The sequence below is a fragment of the Bacillus rossius genome, chromosome 14 (assembly GCF_032445375.1).
Source record: "Bacillus rossius redtenbacheri isolate Brsri chromosome 14, Brsri_v3, whole genome shotgun sequence".
NCBI lineage: Eukaryota > Metazoa > Arthropoda > Insecta > Phasmatodea > Bacillidae > Bacillus > Bacillus rossius.
Window position 1 is genome coordinate 25,874,035 of NC_086341.1, and position 24,631 is coordinate 25,898,665.

The 24,631-nt window shown below is 39.4% G+C and overlaps 1 protein-coding gene across 1 annotated transcript in view; it reads right to left on the reverse strand.

Annotated features, from left to right (window-relative positions):
- Positions 1–24,631, reverse strand: part of LOC134538734 (protein wingless) — a 130,951-nt gene that overhangs the window by 4,991 nt on the left and 101,329 nt on the right. The window contains exon 3 of the mRNA XM_063380194.1: positions 7,915–8,222. Within this exon, the coding sequence (XP_063236264.1) occupies positions 7,915–8,222 (308 nt within the window). The remainder of the gene's footprint in view (positions 1–7,914; positions 8,223–24,631) is intronic.

The following is a 24,631-nucleotide window of genomic DNA, read 5'->3' on the forward strand; positions in this document are numbered from 1 at the left end:
ACGAAGTCGCGGACAAAAGCATGTTATAAAATTAGATAGGTACTTTATACAAAAATAATTAACAAATGTCCTACGAATAAGCACTTTAAAAAATATTATTCTTGAGCGGTTTTTGTTATGAATTAAGCTATCCACCTGACAATAAATTGGGTCCATTTCTTTAGTAAAAATGTTTGGAATTAATCAGACATACTCGTTTCAGTGGTGGCGCGAAGGAAGCCGATGGTTATATGCTAGTATATTTATATGCTTATACGTATACTAAAAATTTGATGTTGCACAAAAAGCCGCTCTAAATGCACTGTATCCGCTAAATGTAATGTTGCAGCTTCAATTAAAGCTTTAGCTGAACTTCATTGTCTTTTCCCGTGCCTACTGCATAATGTACAAGTCCGAACCGCGGGATGGACCGCCAAACGGACTCCGTGCAGTGGGGCTTGTCCGACCGCGCATCGGGGGAAGTCCAGTGTTTCGGACAGACCCCACGCGCTCGCCAGCCGCACGCGTGTACATATTCATACGACCCGCGGCTGAGTGGTATGCGGAGGGGGGATGGGGGGAAGGTTGAAATTCCTCCCCCGCCAACTCCCACTTCCTTCCCTTCACCACTACTACCCGCCTGGGTGCCCACATACATATAGTCCGTTTCAAGCAACTTTCCTCGAAATTTGAACAGATCTCGGTAGATTTATTGTCAAGTGTTTGTAAACAAACACCGCGTGATTGTCGGTGTCCGTAAGAGAAAAAATCGCGAATAGCTTATCTACTACAACCACAGCACTTTTTTGTTTTAAATATTTCCAATATTACCTTTCCGCGGTTTTTAACGCTTATCCGATTTCATAAAAATTATTTTAAATAATGTAAAACAAATCACATTCTCCCAAACAGGTAACTTTAACTACAGGTAAGTCGAAGCATGAAAAAACATGAAAGGTCTGAAAAAAGGAACTTTTATTGTAGCCAAAATTTTCTACAACCCTAATCTTTATTTTTTAATTATAGCTATCATCTATCTCAATAGATGAAAATGGTGACTATAGAAATATGTTGCATTAAATTAAGAGTGAGAAACTAAATAAATTCAGTGACTCTGCCACGTCAATGAAGCTAAAAAATTAATTACAAATCTCTCTCATCTATCTTTTTTGAATAATTCGTTTTCCCTCTTTATTCATTCCCCTCCGGATAGAATCCTGAAGTCCACGTAGAAGAATTCGCGCGCATAGATGTTGTGCGAAATTTTTAAAAGCTCTGTTTATAAAAATTGGCTATCTAACCGTTAAAAACCGTGAGAAAGTAATATTTAAAACAAAAAGTGCTGTGGTTGTAGTAGAGGAGCTACTGCGATGTTTGCTTACGGACACCGACCATCATATACGATGTATGTTTACAAACAAATTTACAAAGTTATTTCAATTATAATTTAAAAAACTGAAGGAAAGCTACGAAGTTATTTCAATTTTAATTTAGAAACAAAATATTACTATCTGAAAGTTTACCAATAGTCTTAAAATGTTGCCTGCAACTTGTAGTTGGGAAATTGCTACCACCGTTAATACGTTCGAGAACAGTAGGTTTTGAGGCAAGTGACATTATATATTTACTCAATACCAAAGTGGCATTAGTGACCTGGTTGATGTTTTCAGGGCGTGGCACCATCTTTTGCCATGACGTGCATGTGTTTTGACGATTATGTTGGTAAAGAGGCTGTTCGATGCTGAGTTAGTGGTAATAATTTATACGGCCAGTTTCTGGATACTGGCGTTTGTTTAAATAACCAAGGTGTGGTGATTGGTGATTCCAGATGTTATTTTGGACAAACTCTAATGCACGGTTAGCCTATGTCATAAGGAGCCTCAATAACGGAAAAAAATTAATCATACAAAAAATTATGAAATTAAAATATTTATAAATCAAGTCAAAATCATTCGATGTCAAAAATTAAAAACATAAACACCACAGAAAGCTCCATTCATAGAAAGACTAAGTCAAAAAATTATAAAAGCACAGATGTAAATAGTGGGCTAAGGACGACGGAAAAAGTAGCAACAAGGTTAGTAAAAAAAGACAAGAAATTACCTTGGACAACACAACAGTCAGACGAACCAAACGATGATACCAAACAGCTAATATGGAAAACACAGCGACAACACAGAGACGCACGGGTGAAATACAGCGATGTGTCAAAACAGATATTCTGGTAACCACAATAATGACAGCACAGACGAACTGTTGTATTAGGGAAGTCTTCTCTATCCCAATTCCTTGGCGATGTTATAGAGGAATACCATGTAGTCGCCCAGCTAAATTATGTACGTTGAGTGGAATAAAAAGAACGAAAATCAACAACGAAGAAAGACGACAATTAAAAAAACCAAGATTAAAGACTTGCATATTTTGGAATACGTCTCCTTCTTCCGAATAGTAATGATATGACCTTTATCGGCGCAGTCTTACTAAAGTATAAATTTACTTCAAGGCTGTATACGGTGAGAAACTAGGAGTTAAATGAAATCCAAATCCATTTAAAGCCAACAGAACCTGGTGTCTCAAAAAAATAAATACTTTTTCGGCAAACAGTTTTCTGAGTTTAAAAAATTTTATTCACTCAAGTTTCAGGCAATTTTCAATCTCACATTTTCAAATGAATCATCTGACAGAAATTGATAAACATAAAAGTGTCAACAGCAATTGTCTGGCTAAGCAACAGGCTATCTTAAAATTTTTAATAACAATACAGCGCAACAAACTCCTCAAAGTCCACAAGGACGCATTAATGACTCGTCCTTTCCACAAAGGTCTGCATCGGAAATCTGTTAACGATATTCGCAAATATTCGGTTGGCAATCGAAGACGGCTGACGCACTTCAAAATGCACTTAGCAATGATCATCTACGCTAAAGCGTCTTTAAGGTGTCCGTCTATTCAGGAGTGTATTTGTGTTTGGCGAGGCGGGATGTTTGAGTGCGACTGTCGCTGGTACTTCTAGCGCAGTGTCGCCTCTGACTAAAACGCAGTCTTCTAGTCGTGCATGAGGCAAATATGATAAAACTTTATATGACGGAGAAATGAAGGTAAAGGTCTAACGCAAGTCCCCTTGAGTGGTTTCAAAATTCTGCACCGGGAAGTTTCACGCGGTTTTAGCCACTTTCACTTGTATCAAAGTACCGATTGAAATCGAAACACAGGAAAAACCGCCCATCTGGTGTCAGCGCATTGTTGAATGTATTCCATAAACAGGCACTACTCAGGTGGGTGGCGTGTGCGGGAAGGCGTGGAGAGGGGGGAGGGGGGGCGTCTCCGCTTGAAGGAGGTCTTCGGGCTCCCTCTCCGGAATCGAAACCTGATTCCCCGTTACCCGTTACAACCGTGGTAGGCGCAGAACCCACCAGCGACAGTTGATAAGGCAAACGTTTGAAAATATGCATCGCCGGTACAGGGACCGAGCGATCAGCACAAAGGCAAACCGACGCAGACGAGCCACGTCGATTGTATTTTGATCTAGTAATGGCATCCCTGACTTGATGTAAGCTTTTCGACACACGCCATTGCTAAAGCACATGCATGTCTGTAGAAGAAAAAAACTACAAAAAACACAAAAGAAAAAACACAAATTAAGCAGAAATTTGCTGTTGTCAACAGGATATCAACACCACATAATATTCCATTACAGGAATATGGTCAACAAACAAAGAAAAACAAAGAAAATGGACTAACATAACGGAGGAAAAAAAAACCACAAATGATGACAGCACAAAAATATTGAACCCAAAAAAAATTCAGCACAACAGTTGAAACGAGACCAAAACACAGCAAAACGAAAAGGCGAAACAAGCACGATAGTTTTCCAAAAAACCCACAAGCTTACATCAAGTGATGCACTCCCATTGCACATATCTTTCAGAGATGAAGGCATCCCTCCCATTTCGGGAGCAGCCCGTGTCGCCGGAGACTGTCTCGCTGCCCGGGTCCCGAGACGGCGCTCGCTGACCCGCAAGGAGGGGGGCAGATGCGTATCGCGGCGGCGGGGGGACACACGTCGCAACAGGGATCAAGGCCGGGCGGACCGCCGGGAGTCGTCGCACCGTGGGCCGGTCTCTCCTTCCGCGCCGCGGGACTCGCCCCGCGCCTGTCGTCGTCGATTTCGCGAGGGGCGCCCGCACTTTCTGCCCCGTCTCCTCTTCGGCGCTCGTTCCCGTCGACTGTTCTCCCCCTCCTGGTCCCGCGAGCTCCCTTATTTCACTTGCACGATCCTTCCTTCTTCCGAAAACTCTTTTCCACGAGGAAATACAAATATATATATATATATATATATATATATATATATATATTACTTCGTACAATACATAGCTATCTAATTATTTTTTGCATTTATTTAATACTTTTTTTTACGAAAATTGTAGCATAATTTTATATTATAATTCATGTTTCATTCGAGCAAAGTTATTTTTTTTCACAAATCATGGAAAAGATAATCTAATATTCAATATATATGGTTTCATTTTTTTGCATCATGCGCAGCTAATTCCTGGAACGATTTACAGATAACTTTAATTACTATCGGAGGAACTGGGGGAGACACTAAACGTAAGCGCACGGGCAAGAAACTGAACCCGGTATTACTGCGAGCACTTATTTTGTAGTGATTGATACATTTGTTTTTCATGTAAATGAACGAAAACATTTTTTTTTAACATCTGAAATTTTACTTGCATATTTCTGTATTTGTAATCATTAGCACTTGCGCGCCTTTTAACTCATCTAAGGGAATATCTGTTGAAAATATATGTGGCAGAAAAACAAATTCAAGGGATGTATAGAGATTAAACTTTATAAATATATATTTTTTTAAGTAATGAAAAAAAGAAAAATCAACATGATGTATAAGACCAAGTCTTAAATCAGCCTTCGAAGCCAACTCTATACAAGAGCAAATATAGCTTTTTCATTGGCTCCATATAGATTACTGAGATACATTTAAGAGATTACTAATGATTTTCCCCCTTTCTTTTGTTGCTGTTTTGCCATTTTCATAATGCTACCACAGGGCATGAGATACGGGATCTTGTTTTTAGTTCAAAATTTAATGGATCATTTCGAGACATTTAACTGACATATAGTGCTTGTTTGAGATGGAACGGCATAACGTAATATCATCTTATTATTCTATGCTTTCACCATCACGAAATGTGGCTTTTTACAATTAAGCGTTACATTACTGAGAGTATTTCCCTCATATTTAAATAGGTCTTTGTGTTAAAATTTTATAAGTTATAATTTTTCTCTAATATTTAATACGGTGAACAGTTTTTATTAAAGAGATTATTATTTTCATGGTAGTATTTTTGAGGTGTGAGATGATATTATCATTTTAAGTCCATAATATCTAATCTTTATAATTTAAATATTGCTAAGTATTTTTTTTTTCACTTAGAAAGAAATTAATAATTATGAAATATTTTTTTGTTAAATTTTGTGGTGTTGTGAAGAGAATAATTTATAATAGCAGTCAGTTTCAAGTAATCAAGTAATTTATTACTTCTACTTTGAAGGACTCATGTTCCATTTTCGGTTCAGCCAATCAATGTTTAACCGAATTCATCACGGAAAAATACTGTAATGGTCTATTACGATAGAAAATGGACGGATACCTTCCGTAGTTTTTCTACGTTGATATTTTTGTATACATCAGTCTTCTAGTTCATTTAATAATATTTAAAGTCTTTAGATGATGTGGGAAACCACTTCACAATAAAGAGCGCCGCGATAGATTAGTGCCCAAACCACTTACCTCCAAACAAAGCGTTCCGGATTCAATTCCATGCAAATTAAAACCAGGATTTTTCGAAAGTAGTAAACATGAATCGATCGGGTTTTCTGGGGGTACTCCCCGTTTACCCAAGCTGTTCTAGTCACTCCTCAACCGTCTCTGACGACCTTGATATCCTATACTTTTAATCTAAATAATTTTCCTGAGTTTTCCCTGTCCAAACAAAAGCCTTTTTTTCTGTCTCGTCAATCAATATTGCATAATTAACTAAATATAAAGGCTAAACTACAAATACACAACACATTTCAAACACAAATAGCACGTCAAAAGACCATAATATCTTTTCGCGCAAAACACACCGTTTGCACAGTCATCACTCCATCAATGCTGTGCAACCAACGTTACAAATCTGTAAAGTAAAAAGTTTGTATTTGAGTAAAATTTGAAAAATAAGTTATTGATTGTAACGACATGCGATCGTACTTAAAATCATCAAATCAATATAAATTAGATACATTGTATGTTTCAATTAGGAACGTTCCATTAATTATGAAAACATGTAAGTTTTACACAACATGTAAATTATTTATAAAAATACAGATTGATTTTGAAATAAAGGAACACATATTAAAATTTAATTATCCTGTTGGTAAAAAAATGGCCACTTTTCCTGTTTTTCCCAGGTTTAGAGGACACCTCTACAGTTTATTGAAATTTACCAAATTTACAGATTTTTCCTGTCTGCAAGAACAGTGTTTGAACCACAGTAAAACCTTTCGTCTACTGTTAGGTCGAGTTTATAAACTGCGCAAGGAAACGCAAGACGTAATAAGTTTAATATCGATGATTTTAAATAATCGTTTATAAACTAAGCAACACGCTAAAACTCCTAAGGCAAGCATCGCCCAACTTCCAACTTCTTGCGTTTCTGCTTGCGCTTCCGCCTTCCATATTTTAAGTAAAGTGTACCGAAAAAAATTAAAGACTTGGTTAATTTCCGCCAATTAAATAAAATAACTTAATAAATATTTTGATTATATCTTTTGTTCTTATAATAAACATTATTTAAGGCTGGGGAATAAATTTGTTGTATAATTGTTTTTTACGATTTCAAGTTCTACACATAAAAAAATGAATTTTTACAAATGATTACTTTGGAATATTTTGCCAAGAAATAGTTGGTAATGCTAGAAAATGTTAATTAGTGCAACAGATGTCTATGGTTAATTTTGTATATATTAAATACGTATGATATAGTACTGAGTATTTCTTACGACAATTGGTGTAATATTTTATATATTAATTGTTGTTTCATTCAAAAAATAATGTTTTTAAGCCATTAAAAAGATAATCGAATCATCAACGATTTGACTTTAGTTTATTGCATCGTGATTATTATGTGCGTGATTAATACTGGAAAGCTATTAAGGGAACGGTTTACAAATAACTTTAGCTATTGAAGGTACTGGTACTACACAATAAATTCATACCCGGGTTATAATCCAAACGCTGATTGAAGTGATACAGTTGTTTTCATGTAAATGTACAAAATTACAAATATATTAAGGTTTGCATTTTCTATTAACAAAAAGAGGGGGTTGTCTATAAAGTCGGTTTACGGACGATAATTTTATGTGATAACGTCATAAGAAAACATTGTTAAAAAATTGCATAGTTTTTAATTTACGAATGTTATTTACAGTTTTTGCAAATTTAATTTAAATAATATGTTTGAATACCATCACGAATAATTAGTTACATAAATAAACTGAAATCGAATCAATAAATTGTTAATTTAAATGACGAAATTGGAAAAATAAATGAATTTTTTTTTTTAATTACGGATTTTAAAAAATCCGCCTTAACAAATTTTTATATTATAGAAGATTTGCTCACACGGTGGTTGGCCGGTTTTTGCAAGCTCGGCTCAGGCGGAACGTGACAATGAGTCATGCTTTTTCCGTGCGTGCAGCCGGCTTTCATCGATTTATAAGACGTTATCACGTCAAAATATTTAGAGTGTAGGATTGGTGACATTTTGCAATTCCAGTGCTTTATAAAAGACCGTGATTTACTTGTCACTGTGTCTTGTTTGAGAACCCGGCCTGAGAGCGGGTGGATGACCAAGTGTAGGTACTCACCGCTCGGCCGGCCTCGTTGTTGTGCAGGTTCATCTTCTCCCGCAGGTTCCGGCCCTTCTCGCCCGTGTCCACGAACTCCCGCGAGAACTTGAAGCCGAAGCCGATGTTGTCGGAGCAGCCGCCCCACTCCCAGTCGCGCACGCCCCCGGCGGCGGCGGCGGCGCTGCTGGGGGCGGCGTTGGGCGAGCGCACCTGGTGGCTGTAGTCGCACGTGCACGACTCGATGCTGCCTTCGCTGCAGGCGCGCGCCACCGCGTGCGTCACCCCGGCGCTCGTGATGGCGTAGATGAAGGCCGTCTCGCGGCAACCTGCGAGCAACGCCATCGACAACCTTCAGCACTCGTTATGGCGCAGATGAAGGCCGTCTCGCGGCAACCTGTGAGCAACGCCGTCGACAACCTTCAGCACTCGTTATGGCGCAGATGAAGGCCGTCTCGCGGCAACCTGCGAGCAACGCCGTCGACAACCTTCAGCACTCGTTATGGCGCAGATGAAGGCCGTCTCGCGGCAACCTGCGAGCAACGCCGTCGACAACCTTCAGCACTCGTTATGGCGCAGATGAAGGCCGTCTCGCGGCAACCTGCGAGCAACGCCGTTGACAACCTTCAGCACTCGTTATGGCGCAGATGAAGGCCGTCTCGCGGCCACCTGTGAGCAACGCCGTCGACAACCTTTAGCACTCGTTATGGCGCAGATGAAGGCCGTCTCGCGGCAACCTGCGAGCAACGCCGTCGAAAACCTTCAGCACTCGTGATGGCGGGCGTAGGTGAACGCCGTCTCGCAGCAAGCTTTAAGAACCGCAGTCGACAACATGTAAGGAACGCCATAAATAACCTGCAATCTGTAAACAACACTGTCGACAACCAGTAAGCAACACCACCGATAAACTTAAGCAATTGTGACAATGTAGATGAAGACCACCTCGTGGCTTCCTGAATGTAATGCTGTTGACTACCTCCATGGAACACCATCAACTATCTTCAGCACTTGTGGTGACGTAGATGAACACTGACACGTGGTAACCTGTAAGCAACACTGTCGACAACCTGTAAGGAACACCAACAACAACCTTCAGCAATTTTGATGACGTAGATGATGGTCGTTTCGCGGAAACCTGTAAGCAACACCATAATCAACCTTCAGTACTTGTGTTGGCGTAGATGTATGCTGTATTGTGGCGACACATAAGCAACGCCATTGACAACCTTCATAAGTCGTGATAGTGTATATCATGTTGGTCTCGCCTATAAGCCACACCATCGACAACATTTAGTAACTGTTATGTTGAAGATGAGGTAGTCTGGACAGTTAACAACATGGTCGACAACATTGAGCCAACAAAAAAAAAACATCATAAATTTTGCTCTTTTGTAGATTTCTTGCTTCTAATTCCAGTAGTATATTTTATAGCGAAAAACTCACTGTTACCGTTTTAAACAAGACTTAATGTGTCACAATTTGAGCTCAATTGTATCTCTGCACGTGACATAGTTCTCGAGAAACAGCATTTTAAATTTTGGTCATTTTTCCCAAAAGTGAAATCTTAAGTTTTGGGTCCAATTTTGAGCGTAATAATGACAAACACAATGATCCTACGAGGAAAATTATTAGGAGTGAACTTGTAGAAAATCTATTTAACTTTAATTCTAGCACAAAACGACGCATGTAGGCCCATATTAATGCTAAATATTAAAAATAAAATCGACTCTATTTTTTGACGAAAAGAGAATGAGGAAAGGAACAAAATCAAGTCTGTATAAGTGTTTCGACTCTGTGCCAGACACTACAGTAGCTGGGGAAACAGTACATGCAATCGAGGCTTCCTGCTGCACCGCATGGCGTGGCCAAATGGTCAAACTTTCTCCAGCATCTGTTAAACAAATATCAATTACATATATTGCTACTGCGAATCTGCCTCTGTCATTGTATTTGACGGATACTGTGCATCATTTACCAGCACCAAAACATGTGGAGCGCTCAAGGAGGGCAGCTGAAAAGCATGCCGTAGAAGTGGTCTTCACTAAAGACATGCCAAAGGTCTCTAAAGAACACGTCCTGGAAAACGAATGCACAAAACGTCGTATGATTTCTTGGTTGAGGGCGAAACTAAACGAGGCCCAAATTGTGTCCTGTTAATCGGAGGAGGATGCTGACAGACTGATTTTCACCACCTGTGATACCCCAAGTGTCTTAAAGAATAATTAAATAATAAGGTTAACAGATTTGGAAGCTTTGATTACTGGGGCCCTTAATTAATAACCATAAAAGTCAACAACAGAGGCGACACTAGGAGTAAACAAAGAAAATTTAGAGACTCCCTACGAATACTTGGGAGTAAAAGGATCGTTATTATATATTAAATACATAAAAACAACTGTTACGTCTATAGACTTCCTTATTTTATTAATCATTGTTCTTTTTTTTTTATAGATTGACTTTTCCTTAGTTACATCGGTTCTTTTTATTGATAAGTGATCTTATTTAAATCCCTCACAATTACACTGACTATATTATATATATATTTTTTGAACTCATTGCTTATCGGGCCGGCCCTGAATGTTTAACAAAAATAACAATACTTAAAAACATGAATGAAATCAACATTGATAACTTTAAAGGTTGTACATATAGTCCTTCCAAAACATAATATAAATTTCTTCTCCTCGAACTGCTTTTTACTGTCCGCTGTCTTAACTGGGTTACACTATTTTTGAGTTCGTGAATAAAAAGATAGAATTATGCGGGTATCACCCGGGGCTGTAGGTAGACGGTGATGGAGGTAGTAGGCCTAAGGATGTTGGATTCTGCTCAGGAACCGACTCCAGTGGGTCCTGGCAGAGGATTTTGGTTGCCCCAAACTTGGAACCCTGTCTGAAACAGAAGTCCAAATTCCAAAGAATTAGACCTGTTTCCAGACAGTATACTTAAATGGCGCAAAAGGCCAATAGAGGGAAATTAAAGGGGAGGGGGATGACGTCAAGACTTACCAAAACAGGGTGTTGGTCCTGGCGCTCAGGATAGGGCGTCTCGTCTCCGCAAACTCGAACCACGATTCGCGGTAGCCACGGAAGTCATCATGATTAATGAGAAAATAATTTATATAAAAATACTAAGTTTCTCTACTTTCAACTAAACTACTGACTGGTTAATAATTTTAGCTAGGGACTCCATCCCTCTAGTCTGAGAAGACTACATAATATACGATGTCGATGATTCGCCGAAGATCGCAGATACAAACGGTACCAGTCAGTCAGGAGGCGCGCACCGAAGTAAGTTCAACGCGGAATATCACCAGAATATCATAAGCGCGGGGTCTCTAGAGAATGGGAGGGGGGTTAGGCTCTGAGCCGAAAATTACCGAGTCCACCCGAAGGTGTCCGGCATAAAAAAATTAGATCTTACTGGAGTGACTGCGCGACTGAGGCGCTATCTTTGGGTGGCGAGAAGAAGTACTAATAAATCGACTAGTGACCGACGAGAGTGTCAAGCTAGGGGGTTAATGGAGTAACCAGTGGTGCCACCTAGCGGCCTGAGACATAAGGAGGGGAGAGAGGTTGTCGTTACCTCCGCGCGAGCGCGGTAGTGTCGGCGCTGCCGACGCCTCACAAGTGGCATTAGTTACCACAGCCGTCGCTAGGTGTCGCTAAAGTCCAGAATCGTAACTGCGGCTGTCAAGCCTGAGATGGCCTTGACTTCGGTTAACGTACCCGTGCGGTCGTCGCTCCTAGCCACACTTCTGAGAAGAAAGTGGTGGGTGAGCAGGAGGAGGAGGATGGCTTCAAAAAATGCATGGTCTTTGGGACACAAGGCCCACGGGATCCTCCTGTCGTTTCTTGCTGCTAGTGAACCTTATACCGATTCGTGACAGAGTTAGCAGGGCTCAGCACTGCTTCACAAGCTGCTGTAGGCAAAAGGTAGTCACGCGAAGAAATAAAGTTACCGGCCCCGACGTGCCTGGAGGCGGGAGAAATATTAGCCAGAATGCTAGCCTAGCATGAGGCTGGGAAAGAGAATCAGCTCGCCTCTGAGAACAGAGGCTGATGGCCTGGCAGTAAAGAAAATAAGATGAGAGAAAAAGAAAAGAAAAAAAATATATTTCCAAAAATATTTAAGATTACAAAATTTTAAATAAAACGTGCCTAAATCCCTAATACACTGCACATACTCCCTCGCGTTAAAGCGGAGCTTAGGGAAAAGCAAAAACAAAAAACAAAAACTTCAGTAGGACGAGTTACCAGGTTCGCCTGTATCCTACTACTTACATGCTAACACACAAAAAAAGATTAAACACTCTTATGAACTAATGTGCACATTCTTAATGACTAACATGATTAAATTCATTATCTTAAATAAAATTATTAACTTAAGTGGCCACTTAAACTAACACCTTATATTAAGTTTTCTTACAAACTAGTACCAGGGATTTTTATTGTTACTTAATGTTACTACCTAGGTTTTGTATTCTTCGGTTAAACTCCTTATTGAGTCTTAAATATATATAACTGTATGGCATGCCAAGGCTTAGAGAAAGTAATCGCTCCTATTTTAAATTCGGATGCGCTTTCTTAAGGTGGGAGATGTGCGCTCGTGTCACATACTCTCCGGAACTGGGGTCGGCTAGACTCACAGTCACTGGGGTTAGAAATCGTTGGATCTGTAATGGTCCAGTCCAGCGATACGATAACTTGGCCGATCGCTTATCGATGGCCTTACTCTGCGGTTGTGCTTTGCACATTACCGTGTCACCTACCCTGTAGGGGTTAGGGGAGCGGTACTTATTGTACCTTCTCTGACTTGTTTGGTGAGCCAAATTTAAATTCCTACGCGCCTTTCTCCAAATCTCCGTGATGTCCTTGGGATCATCCGGCAGTAGGTCTTCGAGAGACCAAAGATTGGAAAGGGGTGTGTTGGGCTTATAAGTAAACATAATCTCAAATGGGGTGGATTTGTGTCCTTCATGTCGGGCATAATTAAATGCCATCTGTAACCACACCAAATTACTGTCCCATTTTTCCTGCGCATTCGCGTGAAACGCTATGAGCGCCGAACGAAGATTTCTATTAAATCTCTCCGCGTGCGAGGGTTTCGGGTAATATGGCGATGTCGTCACATGCTGTATACCATGCGAGAAACACATGTTCTTGAAAGTTCTGGATGTAAACTGTGTTCCGTTGTCGGATACAATTATGTTCGGTAATCCTGAAGTTTTAAAAATGTGATTTTGTAATGCACGCACAGTGGTGTCAGCTGTAGCCTTACGGAGTGGAATAAGCCAAACAAACTTCGAAAAGGCATCTATGCCCACAAGAAGCATAGAGTGTCCGGAATTGGATCGAGGAAATGGCCCTACAAAATCAATAAAAAGTTTTTGCATAGGTCTTTCGACTACTTCTGAGGCAAGAAAACCGTACTGTGTATTTTGTGCAGGTTTACTTAGTGCACATAGCTTACATAACTTAACTCGCTGTGTAATGTCCCGGTGCATTCCTTCCCAAATAAAATGGCGTCGGATACCTTGAATGGTTTTATAAATACCTAAATGAGCACCGAGAGGTGAACTATGGTAATATGTGAAAATCATATCACGCAGATTTTGTGGAAGGACAATTTTAAGGTGCCTTGACTGTTGTGTACGTTTTTGTAGAAGACCTTTAGCTAACTTATAAAATTTCGGAGCTGTACCAGTTTTAACTTGTTCAATTATTTTTGCCAAATATGGGTCGGCTTGTTGATGTGTTTGTATGTCCTGAAAAGCTAAGGGGAAATCGGTTAGGAGTGCCTGACACGAAATCTGAGGTTCCTCCTGAGATATTGTTTCGGAGGGGTTCTCGAACATTCGAGAAAGTGTGTCAGCCACAATGTTTTGAGTACCGCGAATATGTTGAATATTAAATTTGAGAGAAGAAATTTTGGTGATCCACCTTCCAAGTTTTCCTAATTGTTTAGGGTGAGCTAACAGCCAGGCGAGTGCCTGATTATCCGTTTCCAATAGAAATTCCCTATGTTCCAGAAACTGTCGGAATTTATCAATACCAAAAACTACTGCTAAACATTCCAATTCATACACCGAAGATGCTTGCCTTTCCTGAAAAGTTAATGTACGTGAGGCAAAGGCAATGGGTTGCCTGGCACCACCTATTTCCTGAGACAATACCGCCCCTATAGCAACACTTGAGGCGTCTGTTTGTAAAATAAAGGGTTTACTAAAATCTGCCATGCGCAGAACAGGTGGATTCGCTATAGCTTCTTTCAAGAAATTAAATGCCTTGTCTTGTTCAGGACCCCAAATATATTGTGTATTTTTCTTACGTAATGCATTCAAAGGTGCCGCATGCTCGGCGAAATTTGGTATGTATTTGGCATAAAAATTAGCCATTCCAATAAAACGAGCTATGCCCTTTGTGTCTTTAGGTGGTTTGAATTCCCTGATCGCCTGTGTTCGTTCTGGATCAATTGTAACACCTTTGTGTGATACCAAATGTCCAAGAAAAGATATTTCGGAAGCAGCAAATTTTAACTTTTTTGTATTTACAGTGAGGCCTGCCTTGCGCAGTCTTTCAAGGACAAGAGTCAGATGCTGGATGTGTTCCTCAAAACTTTCTGAATAAATTACAAGATCATCTAAATAATTGTAAACAAATTTAAATTTAATATCTCCTACTACTTGTTCAAGAAGTCGTGTGAGTACTTGAGCACCTGTGGCCAAGCCGAAAGGTACCACATTATACTGGTAAAGATTCCAAGGTACGCAAAATGCGGTAATAGGTTTCGAGTCTTGCGTGAGTGGGATCTGATGGTACGCCGAATTGAGATCGAACACACTGAAATACCTGGCCTTACTAAACCAATGAAAGGCCGAGTTCAAATCTGGGAGGGGTGTTTGCGGTATTTTAATCTGTTTGTTCAGTTTACGATAATCAGTGATGAAACGTTGTTCCGTGCCCTTGGGCACTAGAAATGCAGGTGAACTGAAAGGAGAATTAGAAGGTTCTATTACCTTATTATCTAACATTTTCTGTACGTGTTTTCTCATAATTTCCATTTTAGGACCTAAAAGTTGATAAGGGTGACTTTTGACTGGCATGGTATCAGTCAATTCAATTTGATATTCAATTAGGTTAGTTCGAGCTAATCTGAAAATCACCACATCTGAAAATTCATTACACAAATCTCGAATAGCAACTTGTTTACTGGGCTCGAGATGATCCAGGGACAAAGAATTTCTCTCGTCAGTGTTGGTAGAAACATTAGTAATTTGTCCTGACCTTTTATTTTCAGGTTCCACGAATGATATGACAAAATTTTTATTAAATTTAAATACAAAACTTCCTGCTTGTAGATCAATTAAAATACCTGTTTTAGCGATGAAGTCGGAGCCTAGAATAAGCTGCGTGGCTAAGTTTTCTGCCACAAGAAAAGGGAAATTCCAAGTGAATAATTCTATCCTGATTTTCACTATAGCCACTTTGGATATACTAATTGGTTCGTCCGCTGCAGTAAAACAGCGCACATCCGTGACTTCTGTTTTCAGAACCTGCTTGCTCTTCTGTAATTCCCTAAACAAATCGCCTGAAATAAAACTACGAGTAGCTCCTGTATCTATCAGACCAATAATTTGATTTTTGCCAAACATTGCTTTAGTGTATGGTAATACAGTTCGGACGTGACCGAAAATGTTGTAACACTTACGTTTTTCCTTTGTTAGTCAGGCTAACACATGTTTTGCAAATTCTTGTGAACTTCTCAGAATTTTCTTTATGATTAATTTGCTGTGTTATAATCTTCTGTTTGTTTTTTCTGTCTTTTTCTGTGTATTTCTTTCGTTTATTTTTCTTGTGTTTTTGTTTTTCTGTGTTATGCCTTTTTTGATTTTCATCTTGTTTTTGTGATTCGTTAGTATGCACATTATGAACAGAAAAATTCCTCTCGGATGAAGTTTTAGGTGGACCAGGTAGAAATTTGCCTGGCCACCGCCTTACGCGTTTTTTTGCCTTGTTGAAATTTGGTTTGAAATTTTTGTGGTTACATTGCTCAATGTAATGTCCTGTTTGCTTGCAATAATTACAGAAAGGTGTTTGTTGTTGTATGTTCTTGTTTGAACCATACTTATTATTTCTGTAGTAGTTTGTTTTCTGTTGTGGGTGGCTATTCTGTTGTTTCGTGTATGGAAAACTATTTGCAGTTTCTGCCTGAGAATCATGCTTATCCACGGACTTCGCTGACCTGTTTCTCTGAGTGTCTGCATATTCGTAACTCATGGCGTGTATACAGAGTTGATCTAGTTCTACAAAACTCCGTGGCCTAGCCTGGAAAACAGCGCGTGAGCGCTCTGCCTGATTTAGTCCGTCTACTATGCTACTAACTATTTCGCTCTCTGATACGCCCAATCTGAGGACCGCCGCGGCTTCTCTGATTGATGCTACATAGTGCGGCAATGCTTCATTACTTTGCTGTAGCCTGTTGTACCATTCCAAACGGTAATTTGTCAAAAGTCTGGCAGGTATAAAAAAATTCAAAATTTCTTCGTGGTATTTGTCAAAAGAGTAACTATTTTCTATTGCTTGACTCGTTCTTTCACTCAGTGGTGGTTGGGTGTAGGGAAAAACTATCTCCAACAACTGTTTGTCAGGAATGCCCCCTTTCTGTCTGATTTTAAGTAAGTGCCTTATGAATTCGATTAATTTATCTGGGTCAAGACCACTTGTTTCTGGAAAACCAACAAGTAATCTTTCGACTGGATGGGCAATTTTCCCATAACAGCTATACTCAGCCGCCCTTGGCGTAACTGGTAATGTTGTTTCTGGTTGATTCTGCGTTGATGGCGGAGGTGGGGGTGAAGGATGTGCAATTTGCGCGGTGGGGATGGTAGGGATCGGAGTTCCTTGCCCGGATGTCAATAAAGAATGAAACTGGGAATATGGATTAAAATATGGCTGGTTTGTGGCGAATGGGAAAAACAAATTTTGTTGTGTTAAAGGATGTGGATTTGCAGGCAAGTTACCGGAAAATGTGACACTGGTGATGGGAGCTGTAGAAGCATGTATGCCTGAGGGAATTTGAATGGTGGCTGCTGGGATGGGAGGGGTTGAAACCGTGATGAGTGATTGAGATGTTGATGTTGATGAAATGGGTGGAACCTGCCTTGTTTGACACAAAGATACTTGTGTGTCGGGTTGCCTTATTTCCTGAGGAAATTCCGGATTTCCACTCTCTACATTTCCTAGTGTTTCCATTCCTAGGTTTTCTGCCTGGGCATTGTTGGCCCGGAGGTCCTGTTGAGTTTCTAATTGGGCTGCCCTAGCTTTCAATTTAATTTGGAAGGCGTTTGTCTGTTGCAGACAACGATTTAGCTCTGTTCGATAAACACCATTGAGCACATCTGCGGAAAGTACCACAAGATTTTCCAGTCGTCTGGTGACATGCTCTAATCGCATAATGTGTCGCTTTACATTGGGCAAATTCTCTTCCACATCTGAATAACTTACAAAAGCAGCTATGTCGTAAAATTTGGAGCAAGCTATGTTGAATTCCTCGAGTATTTCTAAATTTAGATTATGTACTGAGGTAGGTAACTTATCACGTACTGCGGCTCGAAGCCTTTTTCGCAGCTCTTGCGCATTTCCAGTAGTTGGTAAATTACGCAACTGCAACTCGTAACTTAATTCATCTACTAGTAATAGCTCCGGAGTAATCATCCTGTCCGGATTCATAGTATTACACAAAACAAAACACTACCCTCTTAAAATTATCTCTTATTTTAAACTTATAAATACACTTAAATATAGCTTATGATTAAAACAATTGCTTTATTGCGTGGGAAGTATGTGCCTTCATAATTTATTATTATTATTACTACGCGCGTCGGGAAATGAACAGTGTACTCGGGTGTAACAAGCTGTCAGGTTAGCTTGCACAACACGGTACCTACAATGAACGTCACGTCAGCCGGCAGGACTGACCTTGGCGCGTAGCACCTTTAACAAAGGGAGTGTGGGGGGGGAGTATCTTGTCCAGCGGACACGTCTCTGTTGATAAGCCACGCGCGCGGGCTGAGTCGCGTGGGTGGGCAGTCAGCTGCCTCTTGGCGCGCGCTCAAATGTAAACAACGAGACCAAAGTGCAGCAAAACTTATGATAATTTTAAAATTCAATGGTAAATTTAGCTACTACGTGTATCAGCGGACAGTTCACAAATTACTTACTACAAAAAGATTCTAAGTGACAAAAAAATATAAAAAAAAATTTTTATTCAATTTTTTTTTTAAATTTTAATTTTAGGTATGACCTTTCAAATTATGTATGCCTATAGACGTAACCACGCTCTGCTACCATTTTGTAATACCCCAAGTGTCTTAAAGAATAATTAAATAATAAGGTTAACAGATTTGGAAGCTTTGATTACTAGGGCCCTCAATTAATAACCATAAAAGTCAACAACAGAGGCGACACTAGGAGTAAACAAAGAAAATTTAGAGACTCCCTACGAATACTTGGGAGTAAAAGGATCGTTATTATATATTAAATACATAAAAACAACTGTTACGTCTATAGACTTCCTTATTTTATTAATCATTTTTCTTTTTTTTCTAGATTGACTTTTCCTTAGTTACATCGGTTTTTTTTTATTGATAAGTGATCTTATTTAAATCCCTCACAGTTACACTGACTATATTATATATATATTTTTTGAACTCATTGCTTATCGGGCCGGCCCTGAATGTTTAACAAAAATAACAATACTTAAAAACATGAATGAAATCAACATTGGTAACTTTAAAGGTTGTACATATAGTCCTTCCAAAACATAATATAAATTTCTTCTCCTCGAACTGCATTTTACTGTCCGCTGTCTTAACTGGGTTACACTATTTTTGAGTTCGTGAATAAAAAGATAGAATTATGCGGGTATCACCCGGGGCTGTAGGTAGACGGTGATGGAGGTAGTAGGCTTAAAGATGTTGGATTCTGCTCAGGAACCGACTCCAGTGGGTCCTGGCAGAGGATTTTGGTTGCCCCAAACTTGGAACCCTGTCTGAAACAGAAGTCCAAATTCCAAAGAATTAGACCTGTTTCCAGACAGTATACTTAAATGGCGCAAAAGGCCAATAGAGGGAAATTAAAGGGGGGGGGGATGACGTCAAGTCTTACCAAAACAGGGTGTTGGTCATGGCGCTCAGGATAGGGCGTCTCGTCTCCGCAAACTCGAACCACGATTCGCGGTAGCCACGGAAGTCATCATGATTAATGAGAAAATAATTTATATAAAAATACTAAGTTTCTCTACTTTCAACTAAACTACTGACTGGTTAATAATTTTAACTAGGGACTCCATCCCTCTAGTCTGAGAAGACTACATAATATACGATGTCGATGATTCGCCGAAGATCGCAGATACAAACGGTACCAGTCAGTCAGGAGGCGCGCACCGAAGTAAGTTCAGCGCGGGATATCACCAGAATATCATAAGCGCGGGGTCTCTAGAGAATGGGAGGGGGGTTAGGCTCTGAGCCGAAAATTACCGAGTCCACCCGAAGGTGTCCGGCATAAAAAAATTAGATCTTACTGGAGTGACTGCGCGACTGAGGCGCTATCTTTGGGTGGCGAGAAGAAGTACTAATAAATCGACTAGTGACCGACGAGAGTGTCAAGCTAGGGGGTTAATGGAGTAACCAGTGGTGCCACCTAGCGGCCTGAGACATAAGGAGGGGAGAGAGGTTGTCGTTACCTCCGCGCGAGCGCGGTAGTGTCGGCGCTGCCGACGCCTCACAAGTGGCATTAGTTACCACAGCCGTCGCTAGGTGTCGCTAAAGTCCAGAATTGTAACTGCGGCTGTCAAGCCTGAGATGGCCTTGACTTCGGTTAACGTACCTGTGCGGTCGTCGCTCCTAGCCACACTTCTGAGAAGAAAGTGGTGGGTGAGCAGGAGGAGGAGGATGGCTTCAAAAAATGCATGGTCTGTGGGTCACAAGGCCCACGGGATCCTCCTGTCGTGTCTTGCTGCTAGTGAACCTTATACCATTTCGTGACAGAGTTAGCAGGGCTCAGCACTGCTTCACAAGCTGCTGTAGGGAAAAGGTAGTCACGCGAAGAAATAAAGTTACCGGCCCCGACGTGCCTGGAGGCGGGAGAAATATTAGCCAGAATGCTAGCCTAGCATGAGGCTGGGAAAGAGAATCAGCTCGCCTCTGAGAACAGAGGCTGATGGCCTGGCAGTAAAGAAAATAAGATGAGAGAAAAAGAAAAGAAAAAAAACATTTTTCCAAAAATATTTAAGATTACAAAATTTTAAATAAAACGTGCCTAAATCCCTAATACACGGCACACACCGCCATCTCATAATATGATCACAAAACAGTGACAGTTGTAGGGGATGTTGATTCCCTTGTATTGTTAATAGGCTTGTCAGCTCCAACCAACGTCTACTTCCTCAAACCAGGGAGATGGCTAGCCCTTTATACGTGGTTTCATCCAAACACAGCATTGAATGAAAAGCTGTATCAACACATCCTTTTCTTGCATGCTTTAAAGTGTATATGATACTAAACCTGCCTTATATAACCAAGGAAAGGCGAAAATCCTTGAAAAATTTAAATGAAAACCCCGATATAAGCTGTCCAAAAAGTATTACAAAGTCATTAATGTTTAGTCCATCTTCACAGATGGCGAGAAATTTATATTTGCTTTGTACAGTGAAAACAAGCAATGACCTCTATATCAGCTACGGTACAAATACTATAAGTCTGCAAATTATAAATCCACTTCAAATATGGCCACCTTAGACACAACCAGAGCTGGAGCACATCTACATTTTCTGCGCATTTATGTGCAAGTGCAGACCTTGATGTGCCAGCCAGTTTCATGGGGGAAGCGTATAGCCCATTACTTCCAACTAGCCCCCTGCGCCTGACAAGCTCCTGTAACAGTGCATACAAGTGCCAAAAAATGTGTGCAACGGCAATGTACAGGTGCAAGAAGACTGGGCTGTAATGCTCTAACATGTGTGAACCGTGCGAAGCAACCTGCAGCAATTTACATCGCTAAAATCTCGAAGAGGAAGAAGATCTAGATGAAGAACTTTAGCTACCTGTTCAAGATACACTTAATAAACTGTGTACCAGTTGCACCTACAATCAACCCTTCAAATTCAACCATCTCACACTTTTTCACCATTTATTTTTTACAGATATTCTAGAGGTAGAGCCATAAGCCAGGGCCTTCTGGAATGCAGCGTCCTTCTGTGCCCAAGCGCGCCCGAACAAGACCGTGTTAACCAACGTTTTTGATGTGTAACATCTTAGCTCTCGGTATACGGCAAATGGTAGACGTAATGTCATGAATACAACGGAAATCGCATGGAACGGAAATGTGTATCCATGGAGCTGTCATCTGTATTGAATGGTGCGTACCAAAGTTCACAAAAACAAAAGGTAAATTTATATTATGAAATGTTTAGTGAATTTTAACAAGATGAACCGTGTTCTAATAAAATTCTTTATCGAAAATCAGGTCTAAAGCCAGGGTTCGGTTAATTTTTCAAGGCTCTTTCGTGTTTGTTGGAGCCATTCCATTATATAATTGAATATTTCGGTCTGCTTATCAAATAATTCAATAGTCGACGCAGCTGCTCTGGTAGTGAATCATGGCGGCGGGTGTGGAATCTACGAATGATTCGCGTCCAGAAATTTTGAAAACACGCTCGGCACTATTATAAAGAATTTTACGTTCATTTCTTATCCAAGTTTCGTATTATTATAGTATTTGCTCGTTAACGTGGTTAGATGTTACCCATCTAATGAAGACTCGCTCACATGTTTTTACATAATTATGTAAATAAGCTTTAATGTTGTTTCACTATAATTTCAATCTTGTATATAACACAAATATAGTGTATTTACTTAAAAACCACGAAGATTTCAAGTCGTGAAAGGGATTTATATCAACTCATCCAAAAATCCAATTTTCTAATTCCTTGATTGTTTGCAAATTACGAGACAACTAATTGGTCTACATGCGTCGTTTTGTGCTAGAATTTAAGTTAAATAGATTTGCTACGACTTCACACCTGACATTTTTCTTTGTAGGATCATTATGTTTCCCAATATTAGGCTAAAAATTTGACCCACAGCTCAAAATTTCACTTTTGGGAAAAATGACCAATATTTTAAATACTATCTCAAGAACTATGTGACGTACAGAGCTGCAATTGAGCTCAAATTGTGACATATTTAGTCTTCTTTAAAAATAGTTATAGCGTGTGTTTTTTTTCTATCAATATACTATTGGAATTAGAAGCTAAAAACAAAAAAAAAGGCGAAAATTTTGCTTCTTTTTTTTTGTGAATATCTCAAAACGAGCCGAGAAAATTTGTTAGATAACTCCAGATTCTGATTCAGCACCCAAAACACATAGAAAATGATAGTAAAACCGACTTTTTTTTCTTTTGCAACGAGAGGACGTTTTTTACATCGTTTGGCTGGGTTATAATTTCCTCACAATAAATTTTATTATCATGTTTTAATGTAAAATAGACAATAAATAATGTTTCTTTTAATGAAGATTGCAAATATTTTCAAATTATATTTAAAAATTGTTAAAAAGTTTAAATCAATAAAGTAGTCATCAAACAATAAATTAATTAGAGTTCATAATACTGTCTATTGACAACGTTTTTCTATCTATGCAAGTAAAGATGGCTAGTACACAATAGTAGCAACTGATAATAGAGCTTTGTTAAGAGATTGTTGAGACGGAACATGCGAAATTGTTTGCAGACCATATGTGGCCAGCGGGTTTGCCAGTTGGACTTTATAGTTGTAGATGCAGGTGGTCTCGCCTGAACTAAACGCCGTCGACAACATTTAGAACTCCTTATGATGTAGAAACATGTATAGTCACTCCTGTAAGCAACACCCTCGACATCATTTAGCACGCCGTATGATGTAGATACAGGTGGTCACGTCTGTAGCAACACTATCAACAAGGTTTAGCACTAGGAATGATGTAGACAAAGGTGGTCACGTCTGTAGCAACACTGTCAACAACATTTTGCACTCTGTATGATGTAGATACAGATGGTCTCACCTGTAAGCAACACCGTCGACCATTTAGCACTAGGTATTATGTAGTTAAAGATTGCCATGCCTATGAGCAACACTATTGACAACTTTTTAGCACTGGGGATTGATTATATAAAGGTTGTTACGCCTGTAGAAATACCATTGACAACATTTAGCACTTCGTACGATGTGGTTTCGCCTGTAAGCAACATAGCTGACAACCTTCGGCGTTCGGGATGATGTAGTTAAAGGTTGTGACGCCTTAGCAACACCAACGATAACATTTAGCGCTACTGATGATGTAGATAAAATTGCCATGCCTTTAAACAACATTGTCGACAACATTTAGCACTCTTGATGCTGATTATATAAATTCATTTACCCTGGCTGGCAATATTGCCTTTAGTAAATAGTTTCTAATACATGAAGTAGGTTGCTGAGAATTCCCTTTCCTAAACATAGTCTATATATATTATTTATTTTAGTCTACATATCCTGATAATAATTTAGTTGTTACTGTTATGTTACAAGTAGTAGCGATTTAATTATATATTTGGAGGTATTAGTTGGGGGCCTGTTTATGTTTTACCGAAATTCTGTTTCTGTTTTCGAGGCAAATTTTTGATAGTTTTAAAAGAAACCTTGACCTTAAAAAATAATTTACTGTAAAAGTAGCACTCTGAACTGTGGCTTAATAATGATTCTACTAACTCCATATGTTTATTTTTGCCGTTTTGGAAAAAAGTTCATCATTTTTAAAATCAAATCAAATATGGCAACTGTTAATGCTTTGCTGCTGAAAAAATTTGTTTTTCAGTTTAACATACATCTACAATAAATATGATGTGTTTAAATGGTAATTTTTTACGTTACATTGCAATTAATTACATAGGATGTTATTTTTATGTTTTAAGTATGGAAAGTGTATATTTCATCTAACTTATAAAAAGCCTCAAATATGCATTTAACTTGAAAAATATTGAAAGAAAGTCATCTACGTGGCCTTTAGGTATTATAAAATTGACATGAATGCTCTAAAAGTACTAGTTTCATATAGGGTTTTATTTGATATGTATTTTACGGTACTGGTTCATATGTATTGAGCTCGTAAACAATAAGCAAAAAAAATCGTTTAAGTATTTACGAGATCTTTTGTTTAAGTGTTGTCGAGTTCTGTAATTATGATAGCTGAAATATTATGCAAATTACGTTTTGATGTTTAGAAACTGATATGGGAAAGCATGTTTGGAAAAATAAATCGAATTAAAATTTGAATTCATGGTCGGTTAAATAAAAAAATGACGAAATAAATTTCTGTCCTGAATTTTTTTAATGTGCTGTTTGTATGTTAGTTACTATATGGAGGGAAAGAACCAGATGTGCTCTGGGATGTTTTTCAAGAACTAGTTAACGGTTGCGTCTGGAGAGAAATTGAAAGGCGCTGCGGAACGCAGGCGTAAAGCATTCTCTCCCGATGTTGTGGCCGATCGTAACTTACGTTACACATCCACGCACGTTACCTGCCCCCGCGCCGACCTGTGTTTGCCCTCCAACTCCCCTCGTAACGTTCTCGCGAGCCGTCGAACGAGGTAACGTAACTACCTACGGACAGCCGTTTATGTTCGTGCTATACAATGGGAATGTTTACGTGTGAGATTAGCT